Source organism: Chaetodon trifascialis, chromosome 10 (assembly GCF_039877785.1).
Source record: "Chaetodon trifascialis isolate fChaTrf1 chromosome 10, fChaTrf1.hap1, whole genome shotgun sequence".
Lineage (NCBI taxonomy): Eukaryota > Metazoa > Chordata > Actinopteri > Chaetodontiformes > Chaetodontidae > Chaetodon > Chaetodon trifascialis.
In genome coordinates this window covers 16,403,573-16,420,570 of record NC_092065.1, presented here as the reverse complement: position 1 = coordinate 16,420,570, position 16,998 = coordinate 16,403,573, and the positions used below count along the sequence as shown (strand labels likewise).

Genomic DNA, 16,998 nt, shown 5'->3' with positions numbered 1-16,998 from the left:
AGAACAAAATTCTTGGCCATCAGGAAAAGCCTTCAGTGCCATTCTTAGCTCTTCTTTCACCAAAGAAACACTCTCCAATTCTGATATACGTAAATATTGCCGCAGCAGCATCTACACTAACCTCCTTAGAAGCTACTATTGTTGCTTTGGAAGATACATTTGTGCTGTTGTTACATCTAAACCATGCCTACCCTAGGTGCCAGTAGTTCTTCATAGAACACTGAGTGGTCTGAAGTGTATAACGTGAAGCCTGGCAAGATGAGTTCTTGCATCATGTAATCTTGTATGATGTCATGATCTGGCAAAACCAGCTAACTCCCAAGATAGTGTTAACCCAGGAAGCAGAAGCAAATAGCTATATGTGCACACAAATGTGGTATGCACCACATCTCTGTCAGTGTTGCTGCCGCCTGACTCAGCAACAAGCTGATGGCATGTTTACATTGAAAACACTGGAAGCAGCAGTGGTTACTGCTGCTATTTAAAAGCATCTTAAGTGGTACCTGACTGGTGTTAAATGGGGGCAGTTAAGAAGTGAGAACATACTTGGGCCATCTGTAGCAAGGTAGGCCTGCCAAGTAGAGCCCAAGGACTACTGTCTAGTTTTCCCTGAGCTCAACTCAAGCTGGCTGAGGAGAGGACTGATGTAGTCTGACAAGCTCTGAGGCCCCGAGAAATAATTAGTGAGATATGGTGACATTCACTGAGGCCAGTGGTGTCAGGGGTCAGGCAAAATGGACGTTAACAAGGCTCTGAGAGCATATGGGTTCAGAGGTGTCTGCCTTGGAGACTAGTATGGCACTTAAACGGTTATAAGCCTTGCTGTGAGATATGTAAAATCAACAACAAATGAGATTTGATATTGAGATTAATTGTGACTGAGGAGGATTTAATGATGTACAATACTGGTTTTAGAGTTGTATATAATGGTGAGGCATAAAATGCAGAATGAACTGTTGGCAAATCCGCAGGACTAATAAGAAACAGACACTTGAAAGTTAATGTGCTCCTTAGTGGCCAACAAGGACCAGAATTAATCTGGAAGATGGAAAGTGAGGTTTACTGTGCGGCTAGATTGCCTATTTCCTTTATACTGTGTTTGTCATTTGGAAATTCGAGGTGAGAGAGAAAGCATCTTGAATTTAAACCTGGAGCCTGAACAGCAGAGCCGTGAAGATGAAGATGTATCTACTATGAAGACATTTTGACAGACATCTCAGGGGTTCATAGTAGTTCAAGTTAACACCGTGTTTGAACCCCCGGCTATTCAGGGCATTGGGTTTCTAGCTAAGGAGCAACAGTTTGTCCCGAGGTCACCCACCCACCTACACAACCAGAAACAGACCAAACCTCAGGCAAAGCATGACCGCTGCCAAAAACATCACTGCACAAGTGAGTGGGTTTGTGTGTTTATTAATGTGCTTTTGTAAATTCATATGTGTGTGAGACCATCTGATCTCTTGAAAAGGGGAAAGAAAATGTTCTGCTTCACCTGGTTCAAAGAAAACACATTTAAAAGGCAGTGAAAGCACAATGGTTGGATTTGGATTAGTCAGTGCTAAGCTTTAAGCTTGTTACAGTGTTTCCTCTCTGTAATCTGGCTGCTGTCTTTCACATTACCCTTATTGTCTGTTTTCCTCTGCTCTGTGGTGCTAACATGCCGCTTATCACCATCCCCTTTGAATAATCACACAGTGGCGAGATGACATTGGCAGCTGCATAAGCTTTTACCATTATGCTTGCGAGGGTTGTTTGTCATCTCCTCTCCACACCCCACACCTTCTCTACGAGGGAAAGAATCAATTTGTTTTGGGGTGACTGCTGTTGATTTTGCACAAACTGCAGTGTAAAGGTAGCGTACTGCATGCTGTGTTTCAGAGGGACCTTTCCCTACAGTCCATCTCTCTCTTGCTCTTCATTTTTCCCTCAGTTTTTCTACAGTATTGGTCTCTGCGTTGTATCTTGACTGTGCTGAGGCCTTAATGTTAAAGTATAGGGCTGGCAATATTCTGTGTTTTCATTATTGTCAACGAATCACATGAAAATACCAAATCCAACTGATTTCCACTCATGGACTGAAGACATAAATATTTAAATATGAAGGGCAGGAGGTAATAATCTATTTGCTGGGGAGTATTTTCAGCAGTGCACTGCCACCCCTAACCAAGGGTTGCATACACGCACGGCTTGTGGGCAGTTCAACTGAAGACTGATCAGGTTGTTGTATTGTTTGGGGGCCCAAAGAAATTACAGGAATGTCAAAAAAGTAAACATGGGTTTGTGTGGCAGAAATCTGTGTGTCTGCTTTTCCATTCTGTTTCATCTCACGGCTGGGAAATACTGATTTACAGTACCAGAGCAGTGTATGTGGGATCTACTTAAAATAAACCACAGTGCCGATGTTCATCATCGTTTGTGTCTCACTGATGGGTTTTTAATAATCTTTGGACAACAATGGAGATATATGGCATAGTGGAATAAGATATATCAGGCCTTGGATATACAGACAATTCATTGTTTTTTTTTCATGGGATTTGTTGATAACTACAATAAGATGGAAAGTCACCAGGCTTAAGCATATCTTCTTTCTCCATAAATTGTGAGAACACTGATCTGTAGATCAAAGCACAGGCTGTCTCTCTACCAGTGTCTCTGTGTTACAAACAATACCAGCATGGCTTCTCCTGAGTCATCAGACAGGAAAAGCCCTCAGGACACTGTGCAAGAGATGGAACAAATAGTTTATTGCTCAAGTGGATTACAGACCTAGGCCATGCAGAGACCTCTTTCTTGTCTCATGATTGCTTCTTTGTGTGGTTGTATTTACTCTTTGTCCTTGTCCCAGACCTCATTGTGCTGCTTATACTGTACCTCTTCTTATTGGTTCTCCATTGTTGTCTTGGTCTTCGGGAATATATCGATTAGACCTTATTTTTCTCAGACATTAAAGGGATTGTTCAGGGTTTTTTGAATAGGGTTGTAGGAGGGACTTATTGATAGTCAGTGCATTACCTACAACCCGCACAGTCCCGCACAGAAGATAAGCAATGTACTGCAGCAGCAAAGTGTGTTTCATGCACCTGAAAGAAAGCCCACCTAAAGTCATCAATACCAGTTTAAGTGTACACTACACTGTGAATATTTTCAGTGCTTAACCTTGCCATCAGACAGTCCTCTACCTTGGCAATATATTTTCTCAACCATAAAAAACACTCCACGCACTACCACCACATAAGCCCATTAGACACGTTCTGGTTTAATTTCCAGTTTCAAGTTTCCACAGTAGTCCCTCCTTTCTCTCTTTCACTCCATTCGTTCTCCATCTCCAAAGGTTCTTCTTCTATATCAGGGCTTCTCAAAGTCAGGACCCTGTTTCACATCCGGAACAAAAAGCAAGTCAATCCAAACACAGCCCATATCGTCAAATTGCAGCCTGCTTTTCACATCCATCCCACCACACTCCCATCCGGCCCACAGAATTATTAACTAATTCAGAAAAAAAACGCATCCAACTTTGGTGTGTTCTTCTGATGTAGTTTGTTATCCTATCATTGACATCATTGTCATGATGATCTTAACTGCTGGAGTCTGCGTTTTGTATTGTTTCTGCTTCACACATTAATGTTTCACCTGAGAATTTGCAATCAGCTCCTAAATCACAGATACGGGATTTGTCTTCTTTTCTCCTGGATACAATTTCGACAACTACTATAAATGTATGGACTAACAATTAAAGCCTTATCTGCCTCAGTTGGCCAAATCACAAGAGATGTGACATTAATTGATTGAAAGTTATTTTGATATCACCAATCGTTCTCTGACCACAGAAGTTCTATGGTTGAGAAAATGTAATATTCATAATATGGTTTACAATTAAAGTGATACTGCGCCAGTACAACTCTGCCGATGGCCATCTACTGTTGGAATACACTCCCTAGTACCTCATACGGCCCCACTTGTTGCATTTCACATTTTGTCACGTCAGTTTTCTTAAGCTGGTTATATAAGTATGCTGTGAGTTGAATGTGCTAACATTTGCATTAATTGGCTGTATAAAGGAAACTGCATATCTTACAGTAGAGTGCTGTATCCACCTTATCTGATTCCCTCATCTGTAGTAATTTTGCTCTGATAATGTGTGCACTGGGCAGCAGTGCAGAGGTCAGCCATGTGCAGTTATAAATGTAATGAAATGAGATAAATGTTAATTAGTCTAGGGTCACTTGGATAAGGTTAATGGCTTCATTCTCTGAGGCAAAGTTATCAACTGGGTTAGGAGCCACAGCAACCTCGGTAACTTTGCTGAGCATGTTTCCATTCAGATTATGTGCTGTATAAGAGGATGTTATCATGAACGCAAATAGAGACACCTCACAACTATGAACAACTAATACAGCAACAAGCAAGAGGGAAAAAACTGACCGAAAATAGCTGAAATTCCAAATCACACTTTCAGAATATGCCAGCCATTGTGAGGGAAATTCACAAGTTTAGACGCGCTTTGCTTTAGTCTTGTGGAACCGCTTTAAGCTTTGGCATCTTCAGCAAAAAATCAGCAATGGATACATTTATCACTGACAATAGAAATGCACAACAGCATCTGCTGAAACTGCTGCAGAAGTAGAAGTATCTCTTCTGTAGTTCCACTCCATCTGTGCAGATGCCCTCTGCTAGAGTCTTAGTTCAGACCAAGTTAGCTTTTAAATATTATTTGAGAGTGTTGCTCCATAATTTACAAATGCAAGAAGAACAGCAGCGTTGTTTTTGTTTAATTAGAACAAAATGTAGCGTTAGCTGCTAAAGCAGTGGGAATTTGATTCCCTTTCAAACCTCTTCTTCTTGGGGCTGTTCCCCATCAGGGATCGCCACAGCAGATTATCCATTTTCCATTTTTCTGGCAAAATGGCCCTGACTAGCCTGGCATGGAAATCTGATTTTTATGATGCGCATATTTTATTTGGCACAGGCTTTTACACCGGATGCCCTTTCCCGGTGCAGCCCTCCCCATTTATCTGGGCTTGGGACCGGCAATTAGGAATTCACTGGCTTGTGCATCCCCAGTGACTGGGGAGCATGTGCTTTCAACTCACTTCAGATGTTGTCTTTATTAACGAGCAGCAGACAGGTGTTTCTTAAACTTCAGTTTCTGAAGGTTGCAAAGTGCCAGCCTTTATCTGATTGTGCCTCACAGTTTAGATGTGAAATGCTCAGTTATCAGTACACATGGTGAAATGACCTGTTAGGGGGGAATGTTGAAGGAGAAAGGGACAGCTGCCACATCTGGAGGAGGCACTGCTAGCTTTCACCCATAGGTTTGCCAGTGTAACATGAAGAAAGCTCAAAAAGATTTTTTTTTAATCATCATGAATATTTGGAAGTAGTTTTATTTTTTGCCACATATTGTTTCTGCTGTTGCAAAACAACAGAAACAATAAAATGACATTCACTACGTGTGATATTAACAATTATAATCACCTACCAATCTTCTGCGAACCCCAGCAGCCTCCAGGACTTCAAAGGCCCCGACTCCGGCTCTCTGTACAGTAGCCACTTTCCCTCTATATCTCAGGAATGAAATAAATTAGATTTGCTTCACATCTCTGCCTCTCTTTGTACTTAATTACTTAATTACTTAATTACTTTTTGAACACAGCTGAGGCCATGTTTTTCCACGTCTACAGTCTGTGGGACCTGGCAACACTCTGAAATTAGAACACTGGTGATGACAGAAAAGCATGTGAGGATAACTGTGTAAACTATGAATTTTCTGTGTCTCTTGGCACCCCAGGTCTTGTGGGCAGAGCAGCAAGTGGTGAAAAAAAGGAAGAAGAGGGATGTCTATGAAGATCCAACGGACCCTGATTTCACGAAGCAGTGGTATCTGGTGTGTGATGTCTCTTACCTTTAAAGTCTAGACCTCATTAGTCTGTCATGAGGGCAAATATGTTAAAAATGTCAAACATTCATTACATATGCATGATTTGTGACATAGTACAATCTGCAGCAGCATGATTATTGTTGACTAAAAGATACGTCCGTGGACTATTACCAAGAATGAAATTCAAGTAGATGCATTCAGTAGAATTTAGAATGATTTTTTCATCTGTTTGTACTCCACTATTTAAGATTTCAAAGCTACAGAGCAGGCCATTCTCTGCATTCAGATTAGTCAATACCAAACGGTTCTGCTGAACCTTTTTTCAGTTTTTGCTATGTAATTATTTCTCATTAAACACGGAAGGCCACCTCATTCAGCCCTCTTCTGAGCAGCACAGCACTCAGTATTTTCAGCTCTGCAGAAGCTTGTGAGTTTACCTGATTTAAAGATGTATTCATTATTGCAGTGGCAGAAGTTATTAATTCCCCCGTGGTCACTCAGATAAGCATAAATTGAATTGCTGTCTTTTGGACTAACCCTGAAGGGCTTAGTTACATCAGCATCACAAACAACACTAGGTTTCCTCAGTGAAATGGATAATACAACTAATCCCAGGATGCTGAGTTGAATGTAAAATGAAATGTCAGGACAGATCGACTGCTAAGCTGCATCACCTGTGAAACATTGATAGAAAATGTTCCTGGCTCTGTGTCTGTTTCGTTACTCACAGCTTGTCTCAGAGATGCTTCAATTTGCTCTAATCTCCCCTTTTTCCCTTTTTTATATGCACAAAACCTCTGTCACTGCAACGGATTAATGACAACATTGACTATCCCAGACATAAATCACCAGTGAATAGAAGTTGTGAAACCACCTCTGCCATTTAGCATTAGACCTCTAATCGTCTGAGGACTTAAACCCTTTTTCTCTGTTCTACACGGCTCTGACTTGAAAACGGAACAAAGGTGGTTTGTGGAATCAGATTTGTGTCAGTATAATCAAACAAAACTCCTTAAATATCAAACAAAGGAGAGAATAAAACTCAACAAAGCAAGAAAATAAATGTCATCTCAGAATTAAAATGTGTAACTTGCAAACTAATTGCTTGTGGGGCTTTTTTTTATAATATTGGCCGTTTATTTTTTTTATAATATTATTTGCCGCAAGTTTTGTCCTGGTTGTACAGCTGTACATCAGCTTGTGGCAAACATGACTTAAAAATATGTATTGAATGGTCTTTGTGCCAGTTGAAAGTTTATGTGCATGAATTTAAGCTTACTTAAGTATCTGAGCATGCTCAGATACGGTGCACATGCGGCAGTTGTGCCCTGTGGAGAAAAATCAGCAGGAGACAAAGGAGGGGGCAGTGAAGGTTGTCTGTGATGTTTTTCCATTAGTCCATCCACTTGATGTATTTATCCGGAACCATCTCTCACCTCCAGCGCTCACTTCTGTTCATACTTCTCACAGTATGAATCTTCATCCAAATCATTCTTTACCACTCTGTATTCCCTATTTGTCTCCCTCCTCCCTCTCCTCAAAGCTTCCGAACATTCTGCGAGAGGCAAATGCTCTCACCAAGATTTCTGACCTGCAACAGGTTGTCTGTCTTCTTCCTGACAGCGTAACTGCAGCAGGATGCTCACACTGGGCAGCTCAGCCTGAGGAGGCAGACGTGTCAGGGTGATGCATTCGAATTAGATTTTAAATGTTCATGTGAACCACCTCTGATCTTTCCTTTTATGTCTTGTTTATTTTTGTATTGAGCATTTCTGTTCATATTAAAGGTCTTTGCAGATGATTTAAGCCTCTCTCATGCTGATAGGTTTGTCGGGGAAGTGTCAGTCACAGCAGATTGACAACTGAGCAAAGGTCTTGTCTCTCTTCCAGTCCACCCCAACACATCAAGACCTGAATACCAAAGTAGCCTGGGCTCAAGGCTATACAGGAAGAGGTGTGGTGGTGACTATCCTAGACGACGGCATTGAGAAGGACCATCCTGACCTCATCAGCAACTATGTAAGTTAAAAACACAAAGAAGTGCAAAGTCGCCTCCGCAGTTTGTAAACCTCATTTTCCAGAAAAATGGCAACACAGTTACGTGAGAGCTTGAAGACAAACTGACATGATTGGCGTCCAAACCTCATTCGTGTCTCTCCTAGGACTCTGAGGCCAGCTATGACGTTAATGATGGAGATGCTGACCCCCAACCAAGATACACACAGCGAAATGAGAACAGGTAACTTGGCAAAAGCATCAATCTGGCAACACCATGACTAAGAGCTGCTTCAAAATGAGCTTTCAGACTTTATGGAAATTTGGCAAAGAGGCACAGACGTGATTAATTTCATCACAAAAGTGGGCAAGTGAGCCGCCAAAGTGAGAAAAAAACAACTTGGACTGGGATTTTCTTTTCCACCAAACAGCACTTGTCCAAACCTTGTTGTGTTTGACTCTGCTCTAGCTTCCTACAGATGTTAGTTGACAGGGAGTGATGCTGGTGAGAAAGCACTGAGTCGATACAGCTTTTGGTCCAGTGCTTTTGGCTGAAGCTTTTTACGTTTAGAAGCCAATTATCTAAAGTTTGAAAGCAGTGATGTAGTCGTTTTGCAAAGTCTTGAAAGATTGTTCTCTACTTCTTGCTTTGGCTCACAAGCCAAGCTGCTGTAGCTGCCTTTCAAGGTTCAGCCCGTAGAGCCCCACAGCCACTTTGGCATTTATTTCTTGCTAATATCTTAGTTGTTTACTTGCCCTCAGTGATTCTTGCCTTTCCCTTCCAGTCTTCATGATCGCATTAAAACATGCTCGCTCCAATTTAATGATGGAACGCTAAAGCTTCAGTGAGGGCGAATCCTAAACCTTCATCCCCTCCCCTCTCCCCGTTTCTCCAAACACCATGGTCCTCCGCCTTAGTCCAATCCCCTTGGAGCAGATGAGAAGCTACATCCCGCCTCTGAAATGCACAGAAGGATTTGTCTCAAATCTCTCTCTTTTCTTGGACAACTGCCACTGTGTCTTTTTGCAGCTGTTTGTTGTTTGTTTTTGTTCTTTATTTCGGTTTCAATGCGCCACATCCTCTTGCAGTCGGTCAGAGGGAGAAGCTTAGCAAGCTTAACAAGTTTTCATGAGACTGCAGAAACTACTGTGAGAATAGAATCATTTCTGCACAGTTCTGATTTGAACTCTCACATTGTTTATCTCTCCAAACCGCCTCTGTTGTACAGGTTGTGTCCTCATCTGAAATGTGATCTATTCATCTACAGCGTTTACTCATCTTGAAAGAGGGTAGCGTCAGCAGATTTTCAGTGGAGGCCTTGTTTCTTGTCCTTGCCGACAGCTCGAGCAACCATGTGGAGTGACCCCGGTCCCTTCTGTCAGTGTGAAGTAGATCCCACTCTGTCCTGCTGATGGAACAAAGCACCAGTGGAGGAGATTTCTCCCTGCCTCCGGCTCACTTCAGCTCCCCAACTGCACTGTGCTATAACTGCACTCATACATACACACGTAATAAAAAACACACACGTCAGTGGAATTGCTGAAGCAATTATCTTAGATAGGATCAATTTATGGGTATGAAAAGAAAAGCATGGGTGTGTCTGCGTGTGTGCAAGCGTGGAGCTGCAGTGTTTGGAGTGACCTGTGGACAAATAATATCCAATGAGTTATGTAAATCACCACAGTGTAATACAGGCCGACAGTGAGTAATGCTCACAGCCCCCTCACACTCAGATTATATGAATATATTCATAGGACAACAAAAAGCAAGGGAGAGTTGGAGGCGGGCATCTTCCATATCCATGAAGGCCAGTTCATTTGTACTGATGACATGCAAGGCTGATTTTTGAATTTTCATTTATGGGTTTTCCCATAGAGATGCTCTGTACTATTGACTTGGCAACTCTAGCAGATATTGTTGAAGTGGGTCCAGGCTAAGTTGAAGGCTGGTTGAAGCCTGGCCAAGCAGGTATTCCACTGGTGCTCCATCATGACAATTTCTTTTTTTTCCCCCTTATTTTCCTCCACTTTTCCTCCATTACATCAGTGTGATAATGGTGTAGAGGGTGGGGCTAGAGCAGGATTGATTTTACCTCCTTTGCACAGCCTGTCAGTACAGCAGAACACTCAACAAAACCTCAAAGAGTGACAAGAGCAGCGGTGCAGCACAGGCATTATCATCACGATTTCTTTTCCCACAGGTTGTCTATAGCAGCCTATGTTCATCTCCAAAAAGAATACAGACGAATACAGAAAGGGGTTTGAACTTCATGAAGCACATATGGATAACCAAGCACTTTCCCCTCTTCTTCAAATGTATTCAGCCACGCTCACTGTCTCTGTCCCTCTAATGTCCCTGTGGAGGGCCGCATTAATTGACCCACATGTCCTCACCATAGGATTGTGCAGAGACGGCCGTTATTAGAAAATTATTGGCGTGCTACAGAGCCGTGTGCGTCCTTCGTCCCAAACTAATCCATCAGCATCCGAATACTAAAGTGACGTAAACTCAAGGCTAGGAAGATGAAGGAAGAGGTGCGGTCGGCTAATATGGAGGATGGCATTGAGAAAGAACAAGAGACTTATTTGCACACTTCTCTTGCCCTGTCAAATTGCTTTGTCCTTGCTGGTGCATGGCTGTTTGTTTCTCTGACCATGAAAGTGCTTCTTCAGCAGAAAGGCACTGGATAGGAAAAATGGAACAATAAATGCACCTGCACCAGTCGCAGCAGAAGACACACATCTGAGGATTAATTTCATTAATCTCTCAACTTCTTATGACATTAGTCGAGGTCTAGCAGGCATCCCATGTTCTAGATAGTCGGGGAAGCCCTGCTGTTATTAAAAGATAGAGTGGTTGGTGACTTTAAGTCGGGTTTTTTTAAGTAATTTTTAGTAATTAAATATTTTTGAAATGTTTTACTGTTTGAAAAAATTGCACTGATGGAGGAGTTTCTGTACTTAGTGGAAGGAGAAGAAGCCTCAATCCAATTTGAATTCAGGCTGCAACAGCACAAAGAGCCAAAATGACAACACGGTTAAATACTATCTGTGGGCATAGTGCCTTTGGCCAAAGTGTCAGACAAGTTGCTTGTAAGGCCTGAAACGTTCCCTATTTAATAACGGGAATGCAAATGGAAACACCCGTCCTGGTTTCTGCAAAAACACGGCCCTGCTCTTAATATGCTGCATGCATATCTAAGTCTGTATTGAGGTAATAAACCTGAGTCATCACGGGGGTGATACAGGACAAGCCGGACTGGAGGAGAGCCCAAATCAAAGAAGACAGCTTCCTCCTGCGTCCTTCGCTTTAACGCTTCTGTTGCAGTGTTTGACACAGCAGGTCGCACCTGCACGGTGTTGGCTTTGCTGATGACACATTTTAGAACACAACATTGTGTTGAATTGACAGTCCCCGCGCATCCACGTTCACGCTCTTGCACCGAGTCTGCTTTTTACTCAGTGGTTTAAGGAGCAGTGGACAAATGTTTGTCAGTACATTACCTGTATGGCTATATCGTAGCAGTTGTATCTCAATTTAGTTATAAGTAAAAAGTGAACATGATTCTGTGAAAAGGAAACTTACCTAAGCCCTGTTATGAGACTTCATTTGTCACTCTGAGGCTGATGCCCGACAGTTTGACAAAAGGCGTCTCAGACTCTTCCTTTGACTGCTCTCATTGTTGGTGGAGAAAAGAGCAGTGAATCTGCACATAAAACGTCTTTTTTCTCTTTACGCTGGCCCTTCCGCGCTGTAGATAAATGCCCTCCACTGTTTACGCTGAGTTTATCAATTATTGTTTACAAAGCTGTCACCTTTGTCAAGCCTGAATACTGTAATTCTGCTTCCCCTCATCCTGTTTTCTCTGCTGGGGACGCTTGTTTGTTTTCCAGACAGCCAGACAGACTTTTTCGAAGCTGATGTTGGCAGAGACCTAATTCTAAAACTTGATTCCTCCAGCTTTCTGTCTTGTTTTCCTGCTTTTATTTTTGCCAAGCAAAATGATTGAAAGCTGCCATATTCCTAAAGATTTCAACAAGGCATAGCTCATGGTGCTTGGATTTGGCAGTTCTTAACCAAACCCATTTCTACAAGACATGACCCATCACCCCGAGCCAGTCATTATTCGCCTGCTATGTTGAGTCTTACTGTTGAATGTGATGTTACAGCAGCTGTGTCTGTAGAAATGGTTGGTGGACTTCAGCAATTGTTTCCTTTTCCCATTAAGTTACTTTGATTAACTTTCAGCCATTTGAAATGTTCTAAAGATGCAGACAGTTTGTTTTCAGTAACCCACACTGTGCATCTCCTTGTTTTCATTCATGTCCCTTTCAGATACCTCATCATTTGGCAATGGCCATTTTAACCAGAGTAGCCCCATTAAAAGAGTTTATTTCCTCTCCTACCACAGTGCTTCATATAGCAGAGTAATAATACATTTTATTCCCAGAGTAGCACAGTTGTTACTGTGTTGCCTCACAGTAAAATACTTACATTTCTGACCCCTCTTCTTTGTGGAGGTAGATTTCTTTCCCTCCACATCCTCATGAGTTCCCTCCCACATATGATTATGTAATTCAGATTTATTGGAGGCCATAAATTGCCTACAGGTATGAACGGTCATGACAGACTTGGGACAGACTGATGAACTTTGAAAAGTGTTCTGCCTTTCGCCCATTGTAGAGTACCAAAAAGAGTTGTCAGTGTACTGTACGTAGGCAGAAATGATCTAATGTATATGGTTTTCTCAAGCCCAAGACATTCAGATCTGGAGTCTGAAACAAACTCATCTGATCATCTTTACAAGGCTGGAGACAGCACCTCTGTGTTGGGCCACACACAATGAAGAGATCTCCACTTCACACTCCAGTGTAACCATTTGAACAGACCTGCCTGAGGCCACAGCTGAGCTGAGCAGAGAGGAAAATAGCCTAATCCTTTTGGCAGCTCCAATAAACGGACCCTATTCAGTTCCTCCAAAAACAGATAAACCAACAAAGCAAAGCCAAGATACTGATCCTACAGTTAAGCCAGGCACGGGTTAGACATCAGTCACACTCGCTGATGCATATTTGAACACACATGGTCTATACAGGGCAGCACAAACATTACATGAATGTGTATGTGTGGTCACATTTGCCTCCCATCTGTGCACACAAATGCTTGAATACATACAATGCTTGTTTCAGCACTGTATGAGAAAGTCTTCATGGAGAAATTGAGAAAAATTTTCTTGCTCACCTGCTGTTAGTAATACCTACAGAACTTTGAGACTTTTGATGATTCATTTGGTTTCACTCCACAGATTGTTACACCTGTAGTTCAGTTACTCTTCATGAAGGGTCCTACTCAGCCTGTAAAACACTTGGATAATGTCTTTGAGCTTTTTTTGAAGTTTGACATGCCGGTTTTGACTTCTTTTTTTAAAGCTCCATATATTCTGGAAGTGTGGATTTTGAAAGAAGTGTATAATTATGAGATGGGGAGATGAATGAAAGAGGCTGTCAAGTTGCATTATGGGGAATGTAGGATACGTTGTCTTTGGTGATGGACGCACACAGAGGACTGAAAGTCGGCCTCCGCTCTGTGATTTTGACTGTTATGGGGTTTTTTTTAAAATCAGTCTCTTGTGACTCCCACAGCTGTATGGAAGAGCAGTGCTAAATCACTGTAGAATGCCATTAAGGTGGATTTATAGTGTTGTGTTACAAATGTAGCTCCACCGAAGGCACTGGCCTCCTCAAAAGTGTGACTACACATTAGTGCTACAGAGATACTATGTGGATACAAGAACTGGGATCGGTCAGACTGGTTGCTTATGTTGTCCCTCCGGTCCCATATCCCAAGATTATTGAGAGCAAAGACAGAATGAGAAATGTGAAGAAATACTGCTATTGGCTCCTTTTCAGAAAACCAGCTCCCTGTCACAGTGAATGAAAGAATGTAAACACTGTCACTACTTGGAAATAGTCTTATATTCAGTAATGAGACAAGGCGAACCTTCCCACCATCACTCATGTCAGAAAGTAAGCGAAAGAACGCAAACACAGCGAGGAGTATAATTAAACCACGGCACAGCCTGACCAAATACAATACGTCTGTCTCATGCTGCCATGATGATATCAACTGGTGAAATCTGTCACAGGCCTAAGAATCAAAACGTTAGTATCTGCAGCACAACTCCCATTAACCCCTTGTGTCAAGCCCCGAAGCTCTCATCTTTGTGAGTGTGGGTGAATGAGAGATGTTGTAAAGCACTTTGTTAAGATAGAAAAGCGCTACATAAATTCAGTCCACTTAGCATTTGTATTGACCGTGCACGGTCTGCAGTTACATTGCATCAATCCGGAGATATTGTGTCAGGTGACACGTCTACATTCTCCAGTAAATGACAGGGCCGCGACTTGACCAAATATGGTGCTTTGTCCTGAAGAGGAGAGATAAAAGCATTACCTCACTCTGTCCCTTTGCTCCTTCTGATAAGATAAAGGAAAGGTCACATTGGCTGTGTGAACAGAGGGTCTGTAGATCACTAGCCTTTTTTTATCGAAGCTTTTCTTTGGGTCTTTTCTCCACAGCTTGTCTTTTGGACAGAGCGTGTAGCTTTTGCCATCCCGCGGTTCACACACTAATGATTTATGTTCTGCGATTGTCTTTCTCTGAGACAAGGCCGCCCTACTTTTAAAGCCTGCTCTTGTTGTTTTCCCACGTCTCATCATAGCATAAACGTTTGACTTTTCAAATTATACACTTACTCCTGACCCCACGAGTCATTGCTTGCGTGACACCTCTTCCGATCTATTTTAAATGGATATAGAATGGAGGCATTCAGTAAAGTGTCTCAGAAATCATTTAATTTCATGGACATTTGACAGATAAAATTGTGGCTTCGTCTCAAACCCTTTTGTTCGCTCTGGCACATCTGAGCCTCCCTGGATATATTAAACTGTCTGGCTGTTTTAGCTGAATTCAATCCAGGCCACTCACTTGTTCGCACACATACACACACACATGCATGTGCACATGCAGATAGTATTCAAAACAGCTGCATCTCGGTGTGTACGGCCTCTCTATAAATGTCTTCTTGGGCCTCTGGCTTTGTGTTCTCTCTGCCCATCCTGGCTGAATCCTCTGCCTGGCATCACATCTGTGGCCACAGCTCCTTGGTCTGAGGATATGTGCTGTTTGGAGCACAAAAGCCTGTTTTATGATGCCGTGGATGGAACAATAACTGTAGGTGTAGTTAGTTGCAGCTAAAGGAATTGCAGACCTAATGTCAAATTATTAACCATCACGGACTTCCATCTCAGTTTTAAAAACATCATAGCTCATTTTTTTTAGGTTGAGCTGTGATTGTTTGCTTGAGTAACAACATCGCTAATCAGATCCAGGAAAAAAAAAAAAACGTATTTACTTCCAGACAAATTCAGAGCATCTTTGTTTCAAAAGGCAAAGCTGCGAGCCAAGCTCTTCCTTTATTTGTTTGTTTTTAAATAAAAGTCACTGACAGTTAACACTGTTATTTGCAGTGCAATTCAGCTGCAAATTTCTGCACAGTGCAAGCATGTAGTATTTTGGGCCAAGCCATCTGGCCGGCCCTGGTGCTGCTGACTATGTGTGCTTTTGGCCAGTGTGGATGGTTACAAGCTCCGTGGCCTGTGTATTACAAAAGAGTGAAAGAATATGTTCCCATTAGAAATCAGGGTTTCCTCTCTGTTTACTCAGTAGTGCTCCACCGCAAGGAAATTAACCACAGTGTGAAAGAAAATGTGACGCGTAAATTGCTTTAAAATGGAGCTTAACTTCACCCTAAAACAAACAAGTGCAAGCAGTGGATTCATACACATTAATAGCAGACTGGTGTGCACCGTGACCCGCTGCTGCAGTAATTTACTAAGGAAGCACTTAGTGTCTTGTAAGTCTTCAAATAGATCCCATCTAGGTTTATTTTTATGTTAAGCAGGTACATTAAAATATAAAAATGCAGTAGGTTAAATTGTGCCAGGTCTGAGTACTGCTGAAAATGAGAGAAAGAATATAACTTACATGGTAGTCGCTTGCAATCAGACAAGTGGTCTTATAGCTACCTTTGTTTCAGCCTTGAAATGACTGACAGTCACCATTCAGCCCCCACTCTGCAGTGTTACAGCACATAATAACATGACTGATTTGTGTGGACGAGCTTGCAGAGTCAGTCAGACAGACACTGTCAGGCGCGCAGTGGTGAGCTAAAAAGTAATGAGTGGGCAGGCCTCTTCCTTTCTAGTGCTCTGATTAAACAATAGATACTCACTAAAAGGTCCACTTGCCACTTAGCATGCAGACAGAGATGTCCTGCTGTACAGAGGTTAATACATATGGAATCTGAGGACTGAGGCTCCTACAGTCATACTCGCCTCAAGCTTTTTCATACACTTGATTTTTCTTTAATAACCAGATGAATGTACTGATTTGTGTGTTTGAATTGTAATGATTCTCTAACCACGCTGCAGTTTTTCACAAAAAAGTGCTGCTGCTGCATAGCGCTGCTAAAAAAGAAAAAGAAAATTGGCCTTGACATATGAGAAGTCTCAGTTTTACACAAGTACAAGAACTGTTCTCGAGGGAGCCGTCAACTCTCCATCGACTGCTGCCATTTGTACGATATGAAATAAGCTAGTTAGCAGTAAAACGACGTAGTTTAACCTCTTGATAGCAGTGATAACATTTTAATTGCATTTGTGATGTATTACACCCTGCCATACGTTGTGCGAGGTCCATGCGTAAGGGCATATCCGTCAGTGAAAAATAGGCCCTGTCAGCAGTTGATTACTTGTTTAAAAATTACTTTAATGCTTGTAGTTGTTGAAAGCCTGGGTCATGGAATAAATGATTTGTCAGAAGGCCAGATGCAACTGCAGCATTGTTTTTTCCACACTCTCAGTATTTTGTCCTGTGTTTTCTTTGACTTTGTACAGCCTCAGATGATGAAAAAAAGCGAGAAAGATGAAGAATTAGAAAAGAACACAGCAATGATCTTCTGCTAAAATGTGTTAGAGAGAATTAGCGGGTGGCTAATATATCACAGAGCTACACAGAGTCTAATCAGGATCCCAGCTGGAGGCGTAGCTGTGCTCTGACCCTT

The 16,998-nt window shown here is 42.1% G+C and overlaps 1 protein-coding gene across 2 annotated transcripts in view; it reads left to right on the top strand.

The window, feature by feature from the left end:
• furinb (furin (paired basic amino acid cleaving enzyme) b) overlaps positions 1-16,998 on the top strand; it is a 73,725-nt gene that overhangs the window by 38,007 nt on the left and 18,720 nt on the right. For both annotated transcript variants that reach the window (XM_070972896.1, XM_070972897.1), the window contains exons 4-6: positions 5,789-5,884; positions 7,769-7,897; positions 8,041-8,117. In XM_070972896.1, the coding sequence (XP_070828997.1) occupies positions 5,789-5,884; positions 7,769-7,897; positions 8,041-8,117 (302 nt within the window). The remainder of the gene's footprint in view (positions 1-5,788; positions 5,885-7,768; positions 7,898-8,040; positions 8,118-16,998) is intronic.